At 47.1% G+C, this 25,979-nt stretch overlaps 1 protein-coding gene and 1 non-coding gene across 2 annotated transcripts in view; both read right to left on the reverse strand.

Moving 5' to 3' along the window:
- Window positions 1-6,605, reverse strand: part of LOC144148803 (methionine synthase-like) — an 89,304-nt gene extending 82,699 nt beyond the window's left edge. The window contains exon 1 of the mRNA XM_077680306.1: window positions 6,485-6,605. Coding sequence (XP_077536432.1) covers window positions 6,485-6,512 — 28 coding nt within the window. The 5' untranslated portion in view covers window positions 6,513-6,605. The remainder of the gene's footprint in view (window positions 1-6,484) is intronic.
- A 7,509-nt stretch (window positions 6,606-14,114) lies between these two features.
- On the reverse strand, window positions 14,115-14,186 carry Trnac-gca (transfer RNA cysteine (anticodon GCA)). Its single transcript has one exon. It is a non-coding gene; the product is annotated as a tRNA-Cys (tRNA).
- Window positions 14,187-25,979: the final 11,793 nt, after the last annotated feature.

Below are 25,979 nucleotides of genomic sequence, written 5' to 3' on the forward strand. Positions count from 1 at the left end.
CATTGTGAGTCCCCATTCACCATCATCATCATCATGGACAGTCTACTCAGGTCCACTGCAGGACGAATTCCTCTCCCATTGACCTCCAACCACTTCTGTCCAGTGCTGCTCGGGTCCACAGTTTAGCCTACTATTTTTCGTATTTTATCCCACCATCGAGTTAGTGGCCTCCCCCTTCTTCTCTTCCCGTCTCTCGGTATCCGCTTTGTCACCCTGGTGGTCCACTGGTTGGCATTTCGCCTCACTACATGGCCAGCCCAAGTCCATTTCTTTTTCTTTTCTTTTTTTTTTTTGAATTAAGAAATCTTGTACGCGAATTTATTCCCTGATCTAAGCTCGTTACTTGTCTCTAAGCGTTACACACCGTGAGAGGGAAATCGTGGTCCTACCCTTTATTCCACTGCTCGGCGATAGGTGCGTGCCCTTTCACACAAATTAATGTTGTCCTTCTCCTACGAAATCCTGGTTAACCTTCAAGCATTGCGTAATCTAAGGCTGCAACTTAAGCAGCTCTCCGAAATGTTGTGTGTAGCCCGCCGGTCCTCTGCGAAGAAGTGAATGCTTTAGAACTGTTACAGCTATACGGAAAAGCATTGGTGGAAGTGTGCAACAACCTCATTTTTTTAGTATTGACCAGAAAAGTTTCTTAAGGGGCGAAGCCCCTTATAGGCTCGGGCTGTCTGCGTCTCGTGTCGTCGTCGTCTTTTGTCGTGGTTGTATCTAGAGCACTGCGCGGGCCTGATTTTAAGGCCCGAGCCCGACCCGGGCTCGTAACACCTAGCCCGAGCCTGGTCCGGGCCCGGGCATTCATAAGTGAGCCTGGCCCGAGCCCGGCCCGGGCCCGCCATCTCAAACCCAGGCCCGGCCCGGCCCGGTGATTTATTTTTTGGCCTAGAGAGGGCCCGCGCGTGTGTTACCAGGCCCGGTCTTTGACGCTGAAGAAAGTTTATTATATTCCGGGCCATCAGACGGAGCATCTAGTCTGTACAAGCACGTCATGAACTGAACGCAAAAAAAATAAGGGTTTAAAAGTGCACGTAGTTTAGCTTTCACTGTCTGCGCAGTTCACGCCACATGGGCATAATAATAGCTCGTATTCTTACACGAGAGACACCTTCACCTTTGATTACCAGAGTCTTGGCAACTTCACGTGGTTGTCTCGGCCACAAGTTGATATTGCTGAATTTTTTTTATCCGCATTTGAATCAATGAGTATGTACGCGTGTTGAAATACTTCACCTGCAGTGGTCGCTAAGCGGTGGTGTTTCTCTGGCATGCGTGTTGGATTCCCCGCCACGGCAGCCGAATTTTGATTGGTGTGACATCTAAAACACACGTGTACATACATAGACATAGGTGCACAGCTCCAGGATATCTGAATTAATTCCTTCCCCTCTTGGGCCTTCATTGTAATCGTATCTTTGTTATGTTATACACCAAAATATAAAATCTTGATGCAGTACAAGAAATGTCATTAAAATTGCAGTATAGTGGCCATCAGACCTAGCAAAACACGTTTTTAAAACAATGAGTACAACTAACAGCAAGAAGCGCGCAAAAATAAACCAAGAATATTCATTTTGATGCTCTTTTCTACACTTCACGTCGGACCTATTAACGGCCGTGCCTATGAATTCAAGCCCTAGCCCGACCCGGGCCCACGACATCAAGCCCGAGCCCGGCCCGGGCTCACGGCGTCGAGCCCGAGCCCGGCCCGGGCCCACGGCATTGAGCCCGGGCCCGGCCCGGGCCCGCCGAAAATCGACTTCGGGCGGGCCGGGTCGGGCCCGGGCTTTCGGGCCGGCCCAGGCCCGTGCAGTGCTCTAGTTGTATCATGTAGTCCCGGTGCTAAAACACCGGGACACTCGTTTTCCAATGCCTAGCGCTAAAACGCTTCGTGATTCAAAGACAGGAGACTTTTACTGCAAAGCTCTATACCTCTACCCCAACAGTTTCATCTCCGTGAGCAAAAACGCCAAGTCGTCAAGAGTACCCTTATAAACTGCATGCTTCACCCCTCCCCAGGTTTCCCGTAAGTGGAGATGGCCCGGGATTTTTTTATCTATCCGGTATACGAATTAATACTTGATATGGCCAACACTACACTTATGTCCCCGAACGGCACCATCTAAGTCTTAGGCTTGCAAGACAGCAGCTGCAACAGCCCCAAGGCATTGATCCATAAGCTAAAAACTACCTGGCCGCAAACTTTGCATTTAATTACAAGGATATCTAACCAGTACAATGAGACCCAACAACACGCCTACCTTGCCCAAGCTCGAGTCGTCGTAATAGGCTGAATCGCATATCACCTGTCCACCTATAACCTCCGAGAGAAACATAGGAAGGCCCTGGCTGTTTTGCACCGGGCCATGATTCGTGCCGTTACGGGTCTCCCAAGGCACACCAGAGTCGATCTCCTAGATGAACCGCTGCCACTACTCCCCACCGTCGTGGAAGAGACAAAACTGTGTTGCCAAGAGCGCCTTCAACTTACTCCTCAACATCAATTCTCGAACACTGGGATAATCACAACAGCCAAGTTCATATCTCCAATGTGCCACCTGCTCTTTCGCCACGGGAGCAGTACATTGCCAAATTTACCCACGACAAAGGCTCCGAGGAGGTAGATATTTTTAGAGGTACACCTATCAGCGGCAGAGAGCAGCAATCACTGGCAGAGAGCAGCAATCATCAAGACCCAATCCTCAATGGATCCCAGCTGCTAACCAACACGTATACGGCCTTCCTGACGATGTCGAGCTATTCGGCATACTTGGAGAACTCCAAGAAATTCAGACCTACCAACAACCACAACATCACCATTACCGCATCATTGCTGAGTTCCACGTTACTTTCTGCAAGAACTTGTCAAGGCTTACAACCATAAAGCAACCGTGGATATCTTATAAGCACCATTCAGTCCTCGCGCGGAGGCGTCGTTTATATCCGTCTGGCTTGGACACCTGGTCACACAACTGGAGCGACTGAAAACCATCAAGCACACAACGCTGCTCCGGAGTGCCTTCCTTCAACTCATCGCCTGACTACCGCACCCGCTGACGACCACACCTCAACTGCATCTTTAGCCTGGTACCAAAAGAAGGCGACAACTGCTACAACAAAGTCAACAGTGTCTCCAAGAAGCCACCCCCACCCCCCCACCCCCTAGGTTTTCTCCCTGATTCAATATCCCTGTCTCGTCAGGGGGAAATCTTTGACAACAAACTATGCGGAGACACCGCCTACAATCCAGAAATTGTCCGAAAATGGTACCATTCATTCATTCATTCACTCACCTCTCATTCATTCATTCATTCAACACTAAGTACTGCTCCTACCACTTGGAGCAGGAAAATAATCGGCGTGAACGGGGTTGTTCTTCCTTGGAAATCTTCAGCGTCTGTAGAAATCAAACGAATGAGCGAATCTAGAAAAACAAGGCATCTACAGATATACGTCAAACTACACACAATAACACAATGTCAATGTCAATTACTGTACGACAGAGTCGTAGAATTTAAGACACCCGCCGCGACATCTGTGCCACTCGTATTTTAAAATTACCATTCCCTCCTAAAGAAAGTAGTGCGTAGCGCGGTAGCTACGGTAGCAAACGGTAGCAAACTTCGTGCAAAGTGCGTCCAATCGATCGTCAAAGGTTCAAACACCGAAATCGCAAAAGAATAACGAACCCATGCGACGATTTTCCGCGCACTACGCATATGCATCGACGAACGATCTAAATGTATGCCAATACGTGGTTTATGAGATAAAAGTCTACTTCTGTACCCCTCCTTCATTATCAATTCGTGTATTTCCATGTCTAGAATCGTTCTGTTGCTCACGTTTTTCAAGTAACCATTTTGATACAATGGAAACCCCGTAATGCACTCACGCGTCGTGTGTCCAGAGATCTCATCAGGGCTTTTCTGTCGACCAACCGGTCTATAGGGAAACGCATTAGTTTTTTGACAGGACGACACGGGATCAACTAAGGAAACTTCCACTTTAAAAAGACCGGTCGAATGCTCCGGGAAGAATAGAATCTTTCTATTGGAGGGAGGGAGGGAGGGGGTGAAACTTATTCGCGTGTGAAACTACAACATCAACACTAATGACCTACTTTAACGCTTTGTATTGGCCTGTTTTCTGTTGCTCATACACTTGCAACTTAATTAAAAAAAGAGGCACTTACGATTGCGTACTCGGTTTTTCCAGGACATGCGGCAACCTTAGAATACTGTTCAGGGATTTTTTTATTGCTTTTTATTATTATTATATTTTGGCTCTAGTGACGGCGACCCGGCCTCCATCACCATCACCATGCGTGCAGTATGCTTCAAAGGTGGCGTTCATCAATATTTTTTTCTAATTATGGAAGTATTTGTTTTCATTGCTTGCGCAACATATGGAGCATGGAAACATTTTCTGCATCTTTCCTCAACGCGGCCAGTGAGGGGAGGTTGGAGCGACAAGCGCTGTCGCCTCGGCAGGGAAATGGCTTCCGATTCGCCATTGGCTCACCATGTCAATGCTTGCCAGATTTTTATTATCAGATAAGCAATTTTCTTATCACACATGCGCAGAAACACACACACACACACACATCAACACTCACACACACACACATCAACAATCACACACAATCACAAACACACACACACGCAAAGAAACAATGATATGTGTGTGTGTGTGTGTGTGTGTGTGTGTGTGTGTGTGTGTGTGTGTGTGTGTGTGTGTGTGTGTGTCCGTGCGTGCGTGCGTGCGTGCGTGCGTGCGTGCGTGCGTGTGCGTGTGCGTGTGCGTGTGTGTGACAATTGCTTTCTTCTGGCAACGATCCAAATCTGACGCGAGTTCCATTGATTTCAGAACACTGAAAGCCGAGCGCAACCTGCCTCGCTCGATATGAAATAGTTACAGCGAACGTTTCCATGAAGCGAGTGCAGCGTATAGGGTATACACCTGGCTCAAAAGAACACTCATGTTGGTGCAATGGTCATGGCGAAGCGACATTGTGCTCGATGTGCCAAGCCGTTCGCATCGCCAGCACTTTATATGGTTTTTATAGTTGACGGGGTTTCTAGGCTTCCCCCATGCCATCTCGAGCTGGACCACGGTTCGAGGAAAACCGCGCGCGGGCTAGGAAAAGCGCCGACAAGCTACGAATATGTGTCCGTAGCGAACAGACGGAGGTGGTTATTGGATGTTATACATATACGGCGTCTTGCAATTTTGAAGTGTATACACCAAAGCCCTCTGAAAAGGTTTCTGTGCACAGGCGATTAAAGTTGAAGGTAAACACACCCCAGCCAAGTATTTTTTTGTTTTTATTGAGTCTCACAATAAAGTTCATTGTCTGTCTGTGCCTATTGAGTCTCATTCTAAATTCGGCGGCTTTAAGAGCCAAAATTTTTAAAGCATGCGTTCCATGCTCTATTCACTATACATGTTCAATACGGCATGCATAATTATTACACTGCTTTTGTTGGAGTTTGAGCTTTTTTTTACACTGTAATAATTTTGTCCACCTTCGGTAAGCCGTCTTGTTGGGCGAGTTGGTTCATATTCCAGAAATGAGATTTAGGGCAGCGAAAGACACGGACGGTGAACGGAGGGGACTATCTTATAGCGCCCTTCCCGTCCGTTCACCGTCCGTGTCTTTCGCTGCCCTAAATCTCATTTCTGCAATTGTGTCCACCCAACTGTAATGCCACAATTTGAGCTTCTCTTTTACGTTGTAATAATGTTGTCCACCCAAATGCCTCATTGACGCTGTGTGTATCGAACAACACAGTAAAATAATTTGAGGGCAGGAAGGGTAAATATTTTGCGGAGGAAGAAATGACATCCAGTTCAATACTACAACAACCTCTGTAACGATGATTTTTTCTGAAGTGTGCGTAGCTTTCCTATGTAAGCCGTATGTTCCTATGTAAGCTATGTATTTTAGGCAGACGCGAGTTTTTCTCCCGCAGTTCCCGAAAAGTCATGCTTGGATAAACAGCCGGAGGCATTACGTCCCGTCTTCCGACTTTATGCATATACAGTCGGCGACCGATCATCTGGACCCTTAAAGGAACGCGAATATGTCCGAAAAATTAGGTAGTCCGAAAAAGCAAATGTTCCCCCAAAAAGCTCAATGTCCTGGTGCAGGAAAAAAGTCGAATTAATCAAGGATGTCCGAAAAATTAGGCGCCCGAGAAATCGGTCGTCAACCGCAGTACAAAAAAGTGCAGAAAAAAGGCGTCCTATATTCCTACTATCTCTTTTCTTGGACTTCACAACTGCAATTATTAGGCATATTCGATTAACCAGTCCTGGGTAGTCCTTGGTCAGTCCCAGGACTGCCCTCGGACAGGAGGCTCCGTAAGAAAACATGACAAAATCGAGCTCCGGATCACGTCCTCAACAGCCCGTGGTCGGTTCGAGGGTGACAATAGGGGAGGGTCATTCTCGTAGCAAAATGTATGCGCTCACATACCTGGAAACTTGGGCTCGTTGACAACCATGTCGTAGTGCTCTTAACAGCGCCGCGAATCCCGTGCCATGCTGAGCCAAGACGTCCGCACTTTCAAACGGAAGTGTCTGGGGTCGGGCAAGCCCTGTCGAGACCTGGAGAGATAAGAAGCGGAGAGTGGGCGAGCCGCTTGATATGTGGTCTTCTTATCTTTGGTAACGGAGAAAGAGGCTCCGTATCAAGGAGGCAAAGAAAAGAAAAAGATTAGGGAGCAGGAAGGACCTGGAGTTTAATGTGCCGAGTCACTAATAAAAACACAAGACATCCGCAAAACTGAAGTTTGAAAGACATGCAATTTTTCTTGGCTCGATTCTTTTTTACTAAGGACAAATTTTTCCCACGCACATTTGACACCAAGTAAACACGAGACACGCCAATTTTTAGTCTCAGCTACTAAAAAATCACTGTGAGGCCAGGCATTAAATTACGCTTTCACCCATTTAGCACTGTATTATCGCTGCGCCTTGGTATATTAAATACGCAGCTGCGGTTTTAATGATAAATTCTCTGCTAACTTCCAAACTTGCATCCATATTTTGGCATTACGTGACAAATCTCTCCACTATAGAATTAATGAACTGCACCTTACCTTTTCTCCTGTTATAAAATTGTGACCAAAATAAATTTTTTTACCGCGTGATAGAATTCACAACGGCATTGAACAGCCGCATTCCGGTTATTCGAAAGTCTCTCTCGGTTCGCCCAGGAGAAAAAAACAATGCCGCAGCTTGTTATGGTGCAAGGTTGGAAAAACAGCAGAGCCGGTGGCCCCTCTCCCTTCGTTGGAGACCCGGCTGTTGTGACGTCACACTGATTTCCGGATTTGCCGCCCAGAGTTCTGCATGATTGGCAGGCCCGGATCGTTTGGTCCTCAGCCTTTTACATCTCTCGCAAAGTGTACCGCGTTAGCTCGCGCTAGAAACAGCGGCAACCGGCAGTGGGAACTCGGCGCCTGTGCTCCCACTTCAGGCGCGAACGCGCGTGGACTGGTGAGAAGAAAAGCACGCGAGAGATCCCGCCACGAGCGATGGGCAGAGTGTTCTCCAAGGTCAAGCTGACCGATGCCGGGCGTTCCCCACGAGGCGCTCTGTATTAAGTGCGAATGCACTTCTTAAGCGAGCCTGAAGCGTCCGCCGCCGTCCGCATAGCAACAGCTGCGGGTGCGCGCGCTCCTCGTCTTCCTTGGCAACGGGGGGAGATGGGCGCGCGCTGCCTGGCCGCTGACATGGCACATACCCACGTGGGGGATTGGCCAGGAATCGGGCGTGAGAAGGGCTAATGCACCCGCTTAAAGGAGTACTGACACGAAATTTCAAAGCTGAGATCCGCTCTAGCAATCAAGTACAACGACAACACAAATAGGTGTCTGTGAATAAATGCATCTTTCTTTCTTTGTAGTTGTGTGTGTGCGTGTGATCTCTCTTTCGCGAACATTACCGAACCGCGCAAATTCAACTCGTGCATTCGCACTTTCACATTCTTCCCCTCGGGGAAATGCGGGGAATTTTTTTTCTTGGTATGATTCTGGTGACGCTCGACGGCGCAAGTAAAAGCTTAAACAGCTTTACTGTTAAAAAAGGTTCGAATAGTTTACTCTGAAGGTTAGTGACGCAAGGCGAAATATTATTTGTTTAATCTTTTTACGAGTCTCCCATAAGGTAATCAGCAAAATGCGCTTTAGTCAGATCTACGTGTTGGAATAACCATTCACCCCGGCAGTATGCAGAAGGCTATTTGGACATCGTGTGCGTGCTCAGTGCTGAAAAGCACCCGCCGCGGTGGCTCAGTGTCTGTGGCGCTGCGCTGCTGACCCCAGGGACGCGGATTCGATCCCAGGCCCGGTGGCCGATTTTCAGATAGAGGCGAGAAGCGAAAAGGCCCAGGGGTCGAGATTTCGGCGCGCGTTAGAGATCCCAAGGTGGTAGAAATTATTCAGGAACCCTCCGCTGAATCTCCCGATGGGAATGAGCCAGTCATTACCATGGTCATCATGAAAGCTCCCCCGTCATTAAGGTCATCGTCCCCATTTTGGGCAGTCGTGGCTTCGGTCTCGCTTTCCTCGTTCTTCCGCTACATTTTTTGGTGCCCTTAAATCCGGGAGGATGACCGCACGCGACGAAGGAAACCACCGATGTCCCCTCTGGCTTTAGGTTCCCAGAACCCCGCGATTTTGACTGTTCTTTCCGATGATCAGCCCCGCCCTCAGCCGGAGGTCGGCATGGCTGGCTTTGACTGTCCAGTGACGACCTATAGCAAGTGTGGAATAGATAAGCTGCGCAGGCAGGAACGCATCCTTTGCGGCGTTACTGCGAGGCTGCTCAAGGCAGCGAATGAGCTTCTGGAAGCACCCTCTCCATCTTCGCATGATTTGCGAGAGGCCATTGACCACCTTGCAAGCAAAGACGTCGCACTGTCCGAGATCGAAAGGAAAATCTTACAACTGCTTGAACGTAACAAACTGGACAATGACTACTTCGACGCGTTGGCGTGCCGAGTGAGAAATATGCCGCATACCCTCATGTGGCTGCGTGATGCTTTTAAAGTCCCAAAGTCGTCGGGCATGACCATCGCCATCAGCGGCACGTCCGTCCAGCCAAATTTTTTTCGTCATTTGACCATCATGTCCAACGGCGTTCGCACGGCAACCCATCGAGGTGACCCGTCTCACGTCCACTTATATACATCAACCTTGCAACTTGTCCCACAAACTCTGCAAGTTGCACGGTTAAGGGTGCGCCGCCGGAGCTGCAGAAGCTTGGGAACCATTTCCAGGCGACGTCCCGTGACCACACGGTCTTGTCCGACATGCAGCGGCCAGAGGCTTTGACGTTCACGCCCATCACGCGAGGAAAACCTAGCGAGAACCCGTTCTGCCGTTTCCCGTACATCGCGACGTCGGAAACCTCGGCTTGTAATAACGGGAGGCCAAGAGAGAGAGAGAGAGAGATCAAACTTTATTTAAAGCGGCCCATGTCCGGGCTGCCGAAGGGAGGCCAAGAGCTCGTCCACGGAAGAACTGCTCCAGGACGGCAGTGCAAAAACCGGTTCAGTTCAACGCAACTTGCGACGAGCGGAAGCTCTTTTTTGCCCCTACGACAACGGGAGAATTCGACACTGACCAATACCCTGAGCATTTCGTTCACTAGCGTCCCAGAAGTGACCGTCAAAAAACAAGCCATCGTAACAGCCGAAGCTTCACTTTTCCGAAATGACGTCGTACAGGTCCGCACAGAAGTAAACGGAGCACGGGAGCGGTGGCCGAACTGCATCGCTGCGCCGCGTAGTAAGGGTGCCGAACCCGCCGCGGTGGCTCAGTGGCTAAGGCGTTGCGCTGCTGAGCACGAGGTCGCGGGTTCGATTCCCGGCCGCGGCGGCCGCTTTTCTGATGGAGGCGAAAAGCAAAAACGTCCGTGTGTACGAGATTTCGGCGCACGTTAAAGATCCCCAGGTGGTCAAAATTAATCCGGAGCCCTCCACTACGGCGCGCCTCATCGCCTGCGTTGCGTCGGCGCGTTAAACCCCACAATCAATCAATAGTATGGGTGCCGACGGGAGCCATGGAGCGCCGGTCAAAGGGTGAGGTGACTGTGAGAGGGAAAGAGGTTCCCAACCTGCACCACATATGTATCGCAGGGGTGTGTTCATATATGGTCTATGGGTGTGTTCGCACTGCCCCTAGGGTGCCTCGATGCGCCCCTCGCATCGAGGCACCCTACTGCTTCCGCCCCCCTATCTGACATCTTTAATCGCCGCTCTGCTGGCGTGTCATGCTGGGCGAGCCGGTCTCCAAAAGGAAGCGCTGGACGCTGGTTGCATTGCCGCTCGTAGGCATCAGTGGCGACCGAATCCGCTGCTCATGAGCTGGACGAAGCTGCGCGCGCCCGGAAACGTACCTTGTTGCGCGCTGTAAAGGGCGGCATAAAATGGTAGCCCGCTGCGGTTTGGCATAGCATGCCATTGCGATATAATTAATTGTAAGCCGGCAACAAAATTGCCGCGTACAATATAGAAAGAACATTCACAGACATTTTGGTTGTTCGGGAAAAAAATCGCGCTTATGAGATTTCTTCTTTAGTTTCGGGTTTGTCCCAAGTTATTGCTGCCGGTCAGCCCAGGTCTGTTCTGAAAAAAAGGGAAAATAAAAAAGACCATGCGGTGGAAATTCTGCATTGGAGAACGCCGTAAAGAATAGGTACAATCGTTGCCTGCCATTACAGCGGGCCTCATAGGGGGCATATTTTGTTGTCGCATTACAACTGACGTTATTTTTAACGAGCACTTATATTAGTTGAGAAAGTGTTGCAAATTTAAATTAAACTCCGTATTGAATTGAAAGATGGCTTCACCGCATTACCTCAATGTCTTGCAAAAAAGCGCCGTCAAGCCCCCAAAATGACCGATGACGAGTATAGTCGTCATGACCGATGGCGACCATACTCTTAATCTGTTAATTTGGTACAAAATCTTATGACGGCTATCCTCGTCAACGGGAGCGAGAGGGTTAATGCGACAAAAAAATATGCGCCCTTCATTATCCCCCAATGCGGTGTGACCAGAGGATCAGATTAGTCGTACTGAGGTGGAGGGGGATTCTGAGAGAGAATTTTGAGTGTCTATTGAGAGGGGAGCCCCCTGGTGAAGTTCTGAATGGCTGCTCTCGAATGGAGGTTACATGCATGGGGGTCGGCTGGCACGTTGAAGCAAGCGCGATTGCTACCCCCCCCCCCCCCCCCCCCGGCTCCGTCATTCCTGGTCCGTCATTCTGATCCTAGACCAGGACGAATTTTTATTCAACTGCGAAATTTCGAAGAAAGCTTCACAGCTCTTCTTCGTAGCCGCGCGGCTGCTCTCAGAGGTACATGTCAAATTTTCTTTCGCAACAGTAAGGCAAAGAAGAAGAAAAAGACGTTGAATGACAAGCAACCAGCCGGACTTAGTTGTTAAAACAATCTTTTTATCCCGTGTCACCCACCCCAACGGAGTGATTAAGGTGATTTTTTTTGTTTTTACTTATATATTTGCCATTTCATTACTTACAGCCGCTAAACAGCCTCTCACAAGCCCTGGTCAACTCCCCTCTGTAGGTAAGCCACTGCATGATGATGTTGAAGAAGAAGAAACCATCGGCAAGATTTTTATAGCGTTTATTTTGCCTAATGCGTAAAAGAGGGAGTATGAGTTGATGATGAGGAAAGTTGATTAAATGAGCACGAGAATGACCGCTTCGCGGATGAAGCCCACGTGGAAACGATGATGAGGCCCCCCTCTGATGATGATGATGATTTCTCGGCAGTTCGGATCAGAAACCAACCTTGCGCACGCCTGCTTCGATTGAGAGGATTCATAATCGTTGCCGATGCATTTATTTACGATCGGTGCTCGCCACGCCAGCCATGTCTAAGTGGTGCAGGAACTCGAGGGACACTATGGGGGAGTTTCTGAAAGAGCGAGCGGCGTCGAACCAGGGTGTCTCGCCCCAGAAGCTGAGCGGCGACCTGTCCCAACTGCCGCCGAACCTGGAGACAAAATACGGCTGATCTCTCGAGTCCCCCAAGGTTTTCCTGCAGCAGTTTCTGGAGGTGTTCGCCATAAGCAACGACAGCCATGCGTACGTGCGGGCCAAAAGTCAACAAGCGGCTTCGTCACTCAACGGTAACGTTGACAGCCTCATGCATGACTTGAACGTGGGACCGCCGCATGGAAGAGGAAAAGGTCACCCGCCTGATTAAAGTCAGGGGAAAACCGTATACTGTCTATTAGCGTCCATTGTTTCATCTCCATGAAGTACCCTCGTGTTTACTCGTACGTGCAGGCGAACGCCAGACTGCCTCACCGCCCCTCCAGCGGAAATAAGCACCCCTGCTAGCAGCATGCAGTCCGTGGAGCATGCAATGAATCGGCAGCCTGTGAAAGAGCTCCGAGGATATCGTTCGTTTCCGCGTGTGTAAACGAGGAGGTGGTCGTTCGCCTGGCCAAAACGGTGGCGATGTTTACAGATAAAGGACGCCTGCGCGTCGTGATCCACGACAAATCGGTGTCGAGCCATTGCAGAACACTGTCCTCGTGAGCTCCAGCACCCAGATCATTTCGATAAGGCTAATGAAAGCCAATAAACTGTTCATAAATTGATATCATCGAACCTCCTTCCTCAAGACTGCATTTTGCCTTGTGATTTCTTCTTTTCCGCCTGCCGCTTGTGAGAAACACTATTTAGAAAACGTGGTAAATAATGGCTCTTCCAGAAAACGCAAAAACGGCCATTGAGACGGGAGGAAGCATTGTTGCTAACTTTTTTCCTCTGGAAAAAATCTCGCCTCTTAACGGCTCTTCGAAGTGAAGCTGTTCTTATTGAGTTCCTCTCCAGTCCGTCATCAGTGCTCGAGCAAAGTGCTTTGTAAATCGAGGCATACCGTACGCACGCGCCGCGTGTCATGCAGACATCTTATAAGAGTTCCAGTCGCCCAAACGGTCTATGGTAAATGTAATCCCACGCGAAAATGAACATACTATTTCCAGCTGGAAACGGTTCTTTCCTGTGCTCTATGCAGTTGGAATACGTGACCCCATCTGGAAATGGTAATTTCCAAATGGAAATATTTTTCAGTCTTGCGGGAAAGTTGCATTCCAGCTGGTAACTGCCATTTCCAGATGAAAATTTCCAGCCTAGGCTAAAAATGCTGCCTTCCAGCGGGAAATGGGATTTTCCAGCTGGCGAGAATTTTCAGCCTAGCAGCACGTGTTGCATTCTAGCTGGACAAAAATTTCAGTCCCAACTGTACTTTTCTTGGGAGGAAGTTGGCAATGTGCATGGCGCCAACTTCTTGCCAGCTGAAAATGGTAATTCCATTTTTGGTCTTTGAAACGGCCAATCGTTATAATTTTTTTTTTTTTGCGATTTCAGTGAAAGTTACCGTGCGCGAACATGTACTGCTTATAAGCAGTTCCTGCTTCACACAAAAAGTCATCAAAGAGCGACCGTAAAATCTCTTTATTAGCAAGGTTAGTAGCACTGGTTAGAGCAAATTTCTTCTCTTTATATAAGCGCGCCTAAAAATCGTGAAGCCGGCGGTAAGGCCTCGATACGAAAACAATATCCTGGAAACAAAGTCGCTGGCAACATTGTTCATCCGAAGTCGTTTTTAAGACAGGTCAAGACACGCCAAGCCAAACAAAATAATTGTTTAAAATGTCTGTCAATTTAGCTAGCTTACGCGCTAAGAAACGAGGCACCCGATGCCTCACGCGATGCGCTTCGAGGGGTGCGTCGCCGGGGGTGTGTCTCCGGTCAAAAGGTCATTTGCGCATCCTCCACGAAATCGTTGGACGAAAGTAGTAAAGCTTTGCTGTAAAAAGAAGCGAAACAGAACCAACGAGGCAACGAAATTAATTACATCTTTAAAAAGTGCGCTGCAGCTAGGCGGATTTTTAAGCGAGAGAGTGCGCTCATTGTGAGTGAGTGAGTATACACAGCTAGCTGCGTTTAATTGGCTGTGCATATGGTCTTGAAAAATGAAGTCTTCGCAGCCCCTAAGCACGAATCGTACGATGGACAAACTGAAGTTGCCACTATTTGAAAAAAAAAAAAAGTTACGGCAGGGGGCACCCGGGTTTGAACCGGGGACCTCTCGATCTGCAGTCGAATGCTCTACCACTGAGCTATACCCCCGACGACACGGCAGAGTGCTGCGAAACGGAAAGTGCCAATGATAAACTATGCTAATGGGCATCCGGCTTTTGGATCGTTTATCTTGCCTCAAGGGTATAAATTGAAGTCAGACGTATTATCAGATGATGAAGAAGAAAGGTCTCCAGATGAACATGATTGCTATACAGAGAAGGGAACGACGATGGCGCCCTATTGTTCACTTGAAACCATAGAGATAATATACTGGGCGCACCATCATTGTTTGAAGGCGATGTTCAGCTCACAACGGTTTTATTATGCGTTTATCTCGCATCGAGTGTCGAAGTTTACTGTTCCGGTGACGGCGAAGGCAGAACCTCTTGTTACCTGTCTTGTACACTGCTTGTTTTAAGAACAGATCAGGGCCTGTGTACGAAACGGGGAGAGAGAGAGAGAGAGAGAGAGAGAGAGAGAGAGAGAGAGAGAGAGAGAGAGAGAGAGAGAGAGAGAGGAGAGAGAGAGAGAGAGAGAGAGAGAGAGAGAGAGAGAGAGAGAGAGAGAGAGAGAGAGAGAGAGAGAGAGAGAGATGAAACATTTATTGAGCTGTAAAGGTAGGAGAGGATCGTTAGTTCAGGAAACCATGTGTTGACCGCGTAGCCCGGGTTACAAGGAGTGCTTGATCCTCCAGGCGACCGCTGGTCAAGAGTATCTCCCACAGAGCGCTGAAACTGGACACACACACAGAAAGGCAGACAAACAACTGCGCTTCTGTGCCTCGAGCGCTGCCTGTAGGGGCGAAGCAGTCGCGGGAGGCTCCGACGAGGTCACCACAATCGCCGCTGCTTTTGCGGCACGTTCGCGACTGAGATCCCCCGTTTGTATGCCGCGTTGGAAATACATATTTATAGTCACTCTCTTCGCAAATGTGGTGTATTTACGAGAGTGTAAATGTATCTGACGCGATTTTAGTGCAGTACATTCGGTCCATTTAAGCGCCAGGTGTGTGTCACAGGCAGGCGTAGCGAAACCGGCATATGCATGAGGCTGACCGTAATTTCACCGCCCTGTAATTTATTAACTGTACCTCCGTAAGCATGGCTCCTTCAGATGCTCATGCCACGGCTATACGCTACGATGTAAATCGGTTTTGTGTGCTTAAATAATCTAGCGGAGCCCTCATACCTGACCACGCCAGTTGTGCTTCATATTTCAGATATTGATCAATGATCACTACCCTGAACAAGCCAATGTGGCATAAATTTCACGAACATTCTACGCAAGAAGTACGATGGATAATGTGAAATTATACGCGGGCATCAGCACACGAAAAAGAATGCAATGTTGGGTCGTCTTTCGCGAGGTAGGCGCTCGCAAACATTCATTTATCGCTACATAGGGTATTCGAACCCGTCTATGACGAATTTTTTTGTTATGAGTTCCCAATACGCGAGACGCCCCCCTGCCATTCCCACGTCGTAGAGAAACAAGCGCAGAAATTATGCCATTACCTTAAACAAAACAATCCATTCACCGCATGCACTTTCGGCCAACGTTTATAGGTATCTAAAAACGTTGCTTTCGGCCTTAACTGCCTATTTCACAAAAGAGCGATGATTTTTGTTTTCACTTTCGTTTTGGCGGTGACGTCGTTTGCGCCAGTTCAAGTCCGTGTCCTTAAATATCTCTGCTGATGTCAGAGCCCATCGACTGGGAGCCATGAAGAGAAAACACAAGTTTGGTTCATTCAAAAGATTGTCTCGTTAGAATCATACTGACACCACTTTTAACGTAAACTTCGCTCAAATAAGCTACATAATTAGGAAAAACGGGAATGGTCATGCGACCCACCAGCTCATTTCCCGCAACAGAACCTGTGATGTCACATGGGCTAAGCTCTGCGATTGGCGGAGGCTGGCAGAAGCAGACGCAAATTAGGTAGAGCTTACAAACTAGACGAACGAGCGATTTGCGCTTAAATTTAGGGCACATTCTTTACAAAGCATTAAGAATGATGGGACAAACAGTGGAAGTTACGAAAGCACATGTAAACATAGAAGTACTGATGCGTTCCGCTGTTCGTACTGCGCACAGCATGCTTTGGTTTAGCTGCACAGCACTACGGGGCTTGGGGTTGTCTCAGACGACACTGGCCGATTGACGCAAGCAACGGTGTCTTACGTGACCCCATTTGTCGAGCGAGCACTGTTTCGGGGAACGAATATTTTCTCCCAGAACAAAAACAAGCCAGGTTTAAATGCGGGCAAAAACAAACCAAACGCTTGCCACGGTATGGTGGCGCCATCTAGGTTACGGAACGTAAAGAAACGCGGGAACAAACCAACACCGCTGTACAGGGTGGAGACAACCTTTGAACGGTCCCGTGCCGCCGCAATTGGGCCAACGGGCTCAACGCGTTATTCTTTTCGTTTCCCACGAGACCTAGCAACGCGAAACAGACAATATGATTCAAACTTCTTCAGTTAACCGCGTTGCGGCGATAATTTTAGCGCGGTTTTGACACAATTACTTGCTTCGGCGGCGAGCGAGCAACCGAACATGGCGGCACCAGCGTTACGTGTCTCTACCCTGTACGGCGGATGCGTGAATGAAGGTATTCTAGGCTGCAGAGCGGTCGGTTCCCGTGATGTCACTTGGGACCACGAAAACGCACGATTGAGCGGGAAAATCAAAATTTTAACCTAAATTGTTTAATTTCTCAGTGAATAAAGCACCGTTTGTATCCGGACAAGCGCTGGGGGCACTATAAAACACGAAATCTTTCGAATAAAACCAACTTGCATTTTCTCTTCATGGCTCCTTTAAATCACCGAAGAGACTGAGGATGTCCCTTGTGACATTTTCAGTCTCTTCGGAGCTTAAATTTCAGCAGCACCAACTGCCATGACATCAGTGACGCTGTCTGTGTTTAGAAGCTCATAGTGACGGCAAAGCCGTCGTTGACACTCCGGAAATCCTTAAAGGGCACGTTGGCAAGCTCTTCGCGCAGTTCGCCGGTGATGCTGTCCTGGTCCGGACTAGCTGACTGGATGTGCTCCGTCGGGAATCCCGTGCGTCGGAAACAGCTGCGGAAGGTGTAAGGCGTTACGTCGCTCCATGCGAGGCTCAAAATCTCAATCGTGGCCAATCAGCATCTCAATCGCCTCTCCGAGACCATGCATTTCGGTGGCAATTGTAGCGCGCCTAGCTCGATGATATATCCGATGTGAACTTCGTTGCGATGAATATGGTTCGCATGCATTTTCGTAACGGATTTGCTTTTGTTCAATATATAGCATAATTCGCTTTATTCGGGTTCATTATAATCGGGTTTGACTGTACCCTCCGCGAGCAGCGCGGAGATGAGCTTATATCTGCATCCGAGTGAGAGGTTGGTTTCGTTTTTCAGCGCGGACAACGAATGCGGCTTTGTTTAGAGTATATACAATGTAAAAATAGATGGTACGGGGATTACCGAATATCCGACAACAACTTCTGCCTTTTATTTGAATATAGGCGACGCGAAAATATTAAGTTTGTTTATTTATTTATTTATTTCGGTACCTTCAATGCCCAGGGGGCGTTACAGAAGGGAGTGGGTTTCTTTTTTACAAGGTATTGAAAAAATATATATACAATAAGGGGAAAATATACAAAGAAGAATAGATGCGATGCCTTAAAGGCAAGAGCGAAAAAGTAAACAAATCACAGGAGGTAAAAAACTATACATATACATATATATATATACAGACATACACATATATGCACATATATACATTCATATACACATACACGTACATACACACCGAGAGAAAAAAAAAACATTTGGTGCGGAGGGAAATATAACTCAAAAGCTGGGGAGTTATACAAAGACAGTTGTGAAAAAAAGACTATGTAAGAAAATTCATTTACAGTGAAAAAAAAAAAAACTTGATTATACAATGCACAAGTGACGTTCAACTGCCGAACGAAATGCGCGCGCATCTGTGATTGTAGCTATTGAAGTTGGCAGGCGGTTCCACTCATCTGATGTTTTTGGTATGAAGGAATGGAAGCACAGATTAGTACTACAGTGAGGGACGTTTACTTTGAAAGGGTGATCCACGCGCGATGATAAGTACGACGGGCTGGAAAGGAGTTCATTTTTTAGTTGTGGATTGAAGTGATAAATTTTGTGGAACAAGTTGAGTCGAGACAGCTTTCTGCGCACGGAAAGATTCGGCAGATTTAAGGTTAGTTTCATTGAAGTTACGCTCGCTTTGCGGTAGTAGTTAGTTAGGATAAAGCGTGCACTGCGGTTCTGTATGGATTCTATTGCGTTAATAAGGTAATCTTGTGCTGGGTCCCATACCGAACAGGCATACTCGAGTTTAGGGCGAATTAGGGTTTTGTAAAGGATTAGTTTCAGATCGGAAGGTACCATAAAAAAATTACGTCGCAGGTAGCCTAGTGTTCGGTTTGCATTACTAATTATATAATTCACGTGTGTTTCCCAGGATAAGTTGTTGGTTATGTGTACTCCTAAATATTTGTATGTTGCTGTTGTTTCAAGTTGGTGGCCATGAATGTTGTATGATGTTGGTGACCTTTCAGAAATATTGGAACGTCGCGAGATTCTCATCATTTTACATTTGTTAATGTTCAAACGCATTTTCCAAATGTCACACCAAGTCGATATCCTATCAAGGTCAGATTGTAGTGCGGATGGATCAGACGTTGATGACATCACTCGATAGAGCACGCAGTCATCTGCGAATAATCTAATGGAAGAGGTTATGGCGTCAGGTAAGTCGTTGATAAAAATAAGAAACAGGAGAGGACCGAGTACAGAGCCTTGCGGCACACCTGAGGTGACTGAACAATAAGAGGAATCGTAATCGTTGGCTGTTACAAATTGTGATCTGTTCGATAAAAAAATTTCAATCCAAGCGAGAATTTGGGGGTCAATGTTTAGTTTACGCAGTTTTTGACAGAGCAAGTGATGGGAAACAAGATCAAACGCTTTGGAAAAATCCAAAAAAATACAATCAACAAAATTACCATCATCAAGGGCACAAAAAAGGTCGCGTGTAAAGGAAATTAATTGTGTTTCGCAGGAAAATGTTTTCCAAAATCCATGTTGGTGTGGAGAAAAAAAGGAATTATTTTCAAGAAACGTAACGAGGCTCGAGTAAATGATGTGTTCAAACAGCTTGCATGAGATGCTGGTCAATGAAATTGGGCGATAATTAAGAGGGTTATGAACGTCCCCAGATTTAAATAACGGAACAACTTTGCCAATTTTCCAATCGTCGGGTAATTGACAAGAATTCAAAGATTGAGAAAAAATTTCCCCTAGAATTATGGAAGAATAAACGTCAATGTTTTTCAAAATTTTAGAATTTATACCATCAACTCCTGACGATGAGGAAAGTTTTAATTGGGCTATGAGTGGAACAATTCCAACCCAGTCAACTACCAAAGGCTCCATTGGAGGAAAGTTTGAAGTTTCACAGGAGTATGCCTGATCATGTGGCTGATGCGGTAAAAAGACCTTTCTGAATACGTCATTCAGAAGAAAACAGCTTTCAGAGCAGGGTGCAATGTCGCCGTTTTCATATATTAAAGATATCACATTGTTCTTCGCTCCACTAATGACGTTCCAAAACTTCTTCGTGTTATGTAGAAGCAGAGAAGGGAGGGTGTCATGAAAAAAAAACACGCTTTGCATTTTTGACTGCGTTTTTGAATTCCGAATTGACACTACGATACGCAGACCACATGATCCGGTTATCACTCTTTCTTGCCTTGCGAAACAGCCTTTTCTTCTTATTCAAGAGACGGTGAAGGGAAATGTTGAACCATGGAGACCGATGGGTGCATGAAATGAGCCGTAACGGTATGTACTTTTTGATTAATGAGTGAACTTTATTTTTGAAAAGATCCCAGTTTGTAGCTACAGTACGTTCGTAAAATGTGACCATATATTCAACAAGAAATGCTTCCAACTCTTTGTTGATCGACAAAAAGTCAGCTTTTCGATAATCACGGACGTACTTGGGCTTGCTAACTCTAGTATTTGTACTGGCTTTAACAGCGAAGTTGATGAAACAATGATCGCTGAGCCCTGGCGTGCAAGTGAGTGAGTGAACAAGGTCGGGGGAAGTGGTTAAAACCAGATCAAGCACATTAGCGCTTGTTAGTGTAGTGCGGGTTGGTTGGGTAACAAGTTGTGATAAATTAAAGTTGGAACACAAATCTACAAACTGAGCAGCTTCGGGTGAGGGGCCTGAAACACTGAAGGAGGGTCCAGTCCAAACTATTGAGGGGTAGTTGAAATCCCCCAGCAGAAAAAGCAACGATTTAGGAAATCTTATGATAATATTATTTAGTACGTCATAAAGGTCATTACAAAATGACGAGGGGGCGTTCGGTGGTCGGTAACAAACACAAAATATTGCGTCATGGTGTTTTATGCGAATACCCGCGCAAACTAGTTCTAATGGAGATGAAACTGGAACAGCGAAAGACTGCAAATAGTCCGCGATTGCAATAAGTACGCCTCCCCCCAATCTTGTGCCTCGATCATATCGATAAAAAGAAAAGGACTTTTGGCAATGAAGAATTTCGCTGCTTGATACCTTGGCAGATAGCCAAGTTTCCGTAAGTGCCACAACATCTGCGTTACACGTATCAATGAATGAAGAAAGGTCATCACGTTTATTTAAGACACTGCGAATATTAGAAAGCAAAAATGTGATTTCACACACGGAGTGAATTTTACCTAGCTATGACTGTGAAGTGGAGGGCGGAGTTGAGGGTTCTACGCAAACAGCATTGCTTCCGGAAACGCCATCGCTATGAACATTTATTTCACACACACTATCAGAAGATTGAACGTAAACGTAACATTTCTTGTTGATAAGAACTTTGTTGTAGCGAACTGAAAAAGGCTGACCGCTGGCTTTACCAAATTCAATCAACTTTTTGCGCAACTTTCGAGTTGCAACGCAGAAATCTTCGGTGATGCTTACGTTGGAGGGTTTGAATTGCGACCGAGACGAAAATATAGAATCTTTTATCTTAAAACTGGAAAATTTTACTATAACTGGTCTGGGCTTATTCGGCACAAACTTCCCAAGCCTATGGGCGCGTTCGATCGTCCCATCCAAAAGTGGCGTTTCCAAAATAGAAGACAGAAGATCGCAAATTTTAGTCTCTGATTCGGCCCATGATTCGGTTGGACTGTCAGGTAGACCATGAAAGATAAGGTTTTCACGGCGAGATCTGTCTTCGATTTCGTCAAGGCGACTTGCAAATGAAACCGTTTCATGGCGTACCGCTTCAGCAACGGAATGAGAAATGTCGGGCAGTGAGCATCCCTCGGACGCGGCCATTTTTTCTTCCACAGCTGATAGTCTTTCGTTGATGTCAGTTATCTCTTTTTGCAAGTTTAACTGAATTTCTTTGACGTCATTCAGTTGCGAAAGCACTTCAGCATGATTTTTATCAATTTTCGCGTTTAGCGATTTCAACAAGAACAGAACATCGTTACTACTCTGAGCAGGATCCTCGTTAGGAGGACCAGGATTTACTTCGATGTCACCGCCGAGAAGTAGAAGCTTCCCAACAAACACGCATTCGCGAGATCACAAAAAACGCTGGGGCTTGGGAGGAGCAGCAAATTCGCATTACTAGTGCGCTTAGCAAACAAAGAAGGTCGAGAACCAACCTGTGCAAAACAGAGCAACACTTGAGGCAACCGCATGGCAGCTGTCCTCCCAAGCCCACTGAAGAAGTGAGCGGCTGGGCCATCCTTATACGGACGTCGAAGAGCTGATGTCGATGACGATGGGGGGGCGAGAACCGTCATAGGTGGCCGAAGATCATCGTAGAAGTGAACTAGCGGCACCAGGAATTGTTCCTCCAAAACTTGCGCAGGACATGTCGACGAAGAAACCAGTGGCGCATCGTGCCGCTTCGATAACGGTAGGCACGTGCCGCTGATTGACAAAACCTGTGCAAAACAGAGCAACACTTGAGGCAACCGCATGGCAGCTGTCCTCCCAAGACCACTCCAAGGCTCCAAGGCTCTGGAGCCTTAGTTCCAAGGGTCTGGAGCGTTAAATATGTGACTCTCGCCTTATAGCAAGGACCAAGGAGAGTTAATGAGACCACGATAAAATAAATGGTCTGCCAAGTCCGGAAGACAGAATAGCTCGTACGGGAATGAAAACAAACCGCACTGCAGCTTCGGAAATACTAAAGACGATTGTCTAAACTTAAGCGAGGTAGTTCTCACCAGACCAACTAGATGCGATAATTCCCAAGACATGGGGGGGGGGGACGCTTAACTATTGTTGTGTACAAATTTGGAGCGAAATCAAGAAATTAGCGCTTTAGTAATCACGCACAAAAGCGGCGCGTTCACTTTTATTTGTTTTTCCACTTCAACTAAAAGCTGATCACTCGGTGGATGCATTTTTTGAATACAGTAATCAAGTTTACAAGCGATAAAAGGTGTCATTGGATGAGTGTGGTATCTGATAAGGCCCTCTGATTTCAGGTTGTGCTAGATTCTGCAGGATAGCTGTGTCGTATGAAGATATTTTAAAGAAGCGTTTACTCGCCATGGTATCAGGTCTATACGAGGTCACAATAGAATTCACTTGTGCTTGACATATTCGGGAAGTGACCGTGGTGGCATGCTGCTGCCATAGAGTTTCATGCAATAATACGTTCTGCCGCCGCCGACGCCCGTAAGCCCGGCGAAGAAGCGCGCAGACCCGCATCCCCGGACAGCTCTTCTTCGCTTTCGAGCACTCTGTCAGGACGCAGCCGGTTTTTGGGGTGCCCTAAACGTACCATTTGCTACAGACATCACCATAGCAAGTTGTCTATGGCACGGAAAGGCAAAAGTTTTAGGCTTATAGCTCAGCTACCTTGGTTTCGCTCGGTTACACCTTTGATTTAGCTGCATTGCCGACCACGTCCCAAAGCCGTTCGGTTGCGTGCAACGCTCACAGGAGGCCGGGCGAACGTGGCGTTCGTTCACGGCGAACGCACCGGCCGTTCTCTTCGCCGGGCGCGAGTCGAGTCACGCATACAGTTTCTTAATTACAGTATACTTACTAAGAAACTCTATGAGGTCACGTTGCCCGAAACGACCCAGAGCCGCATGCATGGGAGGCTGCGGGGGTGGTTGGCTGCCTCGGCCGCAGCGGTGACCGCTGTCGGTGCCCGCAGGCGCCAACAGCGGGCCCGGCGAATCACGCGATGCGCTTCGAGGGGTGTGTCAGGGGGGGTGTGTCTCCGGTCAAAAGGTCCAATTGCGCATCCTCCACATAATGGCTGGACGAAAGTAGCAAAGCTTTGATGTGAGATGAAGCGAAAGCGAACCAAAACACTGCATACACCACTATCGGCAGCGCAGCGCTCATCTCGTACGCGCCGCGGAGAACCGGCGGCAGGCGGCGCAGCGATCGCGAAGCTCGAGGCGTTGTAAGCTGCCGTGCACCAACTATCGTCAACAGTACGTTTGCCTGTTTATCAATAAAATTCTTTGCTGTGCTTTCCGCCCGCGTTGGTTTTGTTGGCCATCACGGTGCTAGCACGGCCATTGTCTAGAAATTATTTTGCTGTTAATTTACGTAGGAACGTTTGCTCTGCCTAATTTTTTATGTGCGGAAGTACTTGCGTGTTCATTATCTTCAGACAGGAGCAGTTTGCCTTAGTACAATGCTCTTCTTTTTTGCAATGGAACGCGTGAAGAGCCAGGGGCATAAGGCATGTTTTTTTTTTTTTTTTTTTTGAACCGGTGGGAGCTGTTTCTGTGCGTCCCATCTGGGAAAAATACTAGCGGGAAACGCAGCAGGAAACCCGATGTTTTCAGTTGGAAATGCAGCTGGAAACTACATTTACAGCGGGATTATGGAACCCTAAATCTATTCCAGCTAGAAATGCAGCCGGAAACTGCTAGATTTACAGTTCGGAACGCAAAATTTGAATCCATAGTTTCCAGCTTGAAATGTACTTCCCAGCTGGGATATTTCCCAGCTGGAAGAGATTTCCATTTCCATAATACAGCTGTAACTGAAAACTGTTCATCTGGGTTAGTTTTTTGAAAGGACGCCATCGGTCCGACTAATACCTGGGCTACACGAGTCTTTGAAAGGACATTTCAGTCGAATGACCTTCGAAATTTCAAATACCATTCGAACTGGAAGGAGTTCCGCCGATCTACACGACAATTCTCAAAGGCAGTTGAAAGTTGACATGTTCCAAGGTGGGACTATATCGGCGATACAGGTTTTTATGCCATCATCTAAAGACACCCCTATCTCCTCTGCAAGGCCTTTGACACGCAAGACTACAGGGGCAGGGATCGACGGGCGCGCTAAATACAAATGGGCGGATGAGATGTCATTCACAATAGAATTGCATGGGTGATTCGTCATAGACATTGTCCTAATAGCATAGAGGAGTGCTGTATAAGCACGCTGGTGCTCTAGGCACCAGTGATCGCATTCTACATAAAGACTCTGGATTGGACTTGTCCTGAAGGCTCCAGAGGCAAGGCGAAGGCCCAAATGTAGTACTGGGTCTAACATTTTTAAGGCAGTTTTAGACGCGAACCCGTATGTTACACTTCCATAGTCTATACGTGACCTAACTAAACTCACAAAGAGACGTAGAAGGCAGTCTTTATCAGCACCATAAGACTGATGTGACAACACTTTTAAAATGTTAATGGTGTTTAGGCATTTTTGTTTGAGTTTCTTTAAGTGCTGTACGTACGTTAGTTTTCCGTCAAGTACAACACCTAAAAACTTGTGTTCTTTCTTGACAGCAATCCGTTCTCCGTTCAGTGTGACATCGGGTTCTCGACGAATTCCACGCTGTCTTGTGAATAAAACACAGGTACTTTTGTGAGGATTCAATTTAAAACCATTTTCTTCCGTCCATTTTGCAAGCCTGTTCACACCTAACTGTATCTGCCTTTCACATATGGACTGATTGCATGACCTAAAGCTTATTTGGACGTCGTCAACATACATTGAGTAGGAGATTGAGGGTGGCAACGATTTCCCAAGTGAATTCATTTTAATTATAAACAGAGTACAGCTTAATACTCCACCCTGGGGAACCCCATTTTCTTGTATGTATGTTCTTGATACCACTGTCCCTACTCTTACCCTAAATGTCCGCTCCGATAAATAACTTTCAATAGTGTTTAGCATATGTCCAGACACACCGAATGCCTTGAGATCAAGCAGTATGCCGTAACGCCAAGTTGTGTCGTACGCTTTTTCTAAGTCAAAGAAAACAGAAAGACAGTGCTGTTTGTGGATAAAAGCATCTTTGACATATGACTCAAAGGCAACTAGCTGGTCAGTTGTGCTCCGACCTGATCGGAAACCTGCCTGACAACTGTCCAGGATGCCGTTATATTCTAGAAAATGGATTAGCCTCTTATTTACCATTTTTTCAAAAACCTTTCCTAAGCAACTTGTCAGAGCTATTGGTCGGTAACTGGCCGGTAGTGAGGCATCTTTCCCCTGTTTTAATATGGCAACTACAACTGCTTCTCTCCAAGCTCTCGAAAAGTATCCCGCCGCCCATATTTTGTTCAACAAGTGCAAGAGTGTTCGGAGAGTTTCTGGGTGCAGATGTTGTATCATTGTGTATGATATACTATCTGCCCCAGGCGCTGAAGCCTTATATGTTCCCAAGGCGACCAAAAGCTCTGTTATGGAAAATTCGGTGCTGTATGGTTCGTCAGATCTTTTGTTATCACGAATCGGTTTCTTCTCCATAGATGTTTTGTGTCGTAAAAAAGCATTTAATGAGCAGAACTCG

Source organism: Haemaphysalis longicornis, unplaced genomic scaffold, assembly GCF_048455015.1.
Source record: "Haemaphysalis longicornis isolate Haplotype H1 unplaced genomic scaffold, Haemaphysalis longicornis Haplotype H1 scaffold_8, whole genome shotgun sequence".
Taxonomy (NCBI): domain Eukaryota; kingdom Metazoa; phylum Arthropoda; class Arachnida; order Ixodida; family Ixodidae; genus Haemaphysalis; species Haemaphysalis longicornis.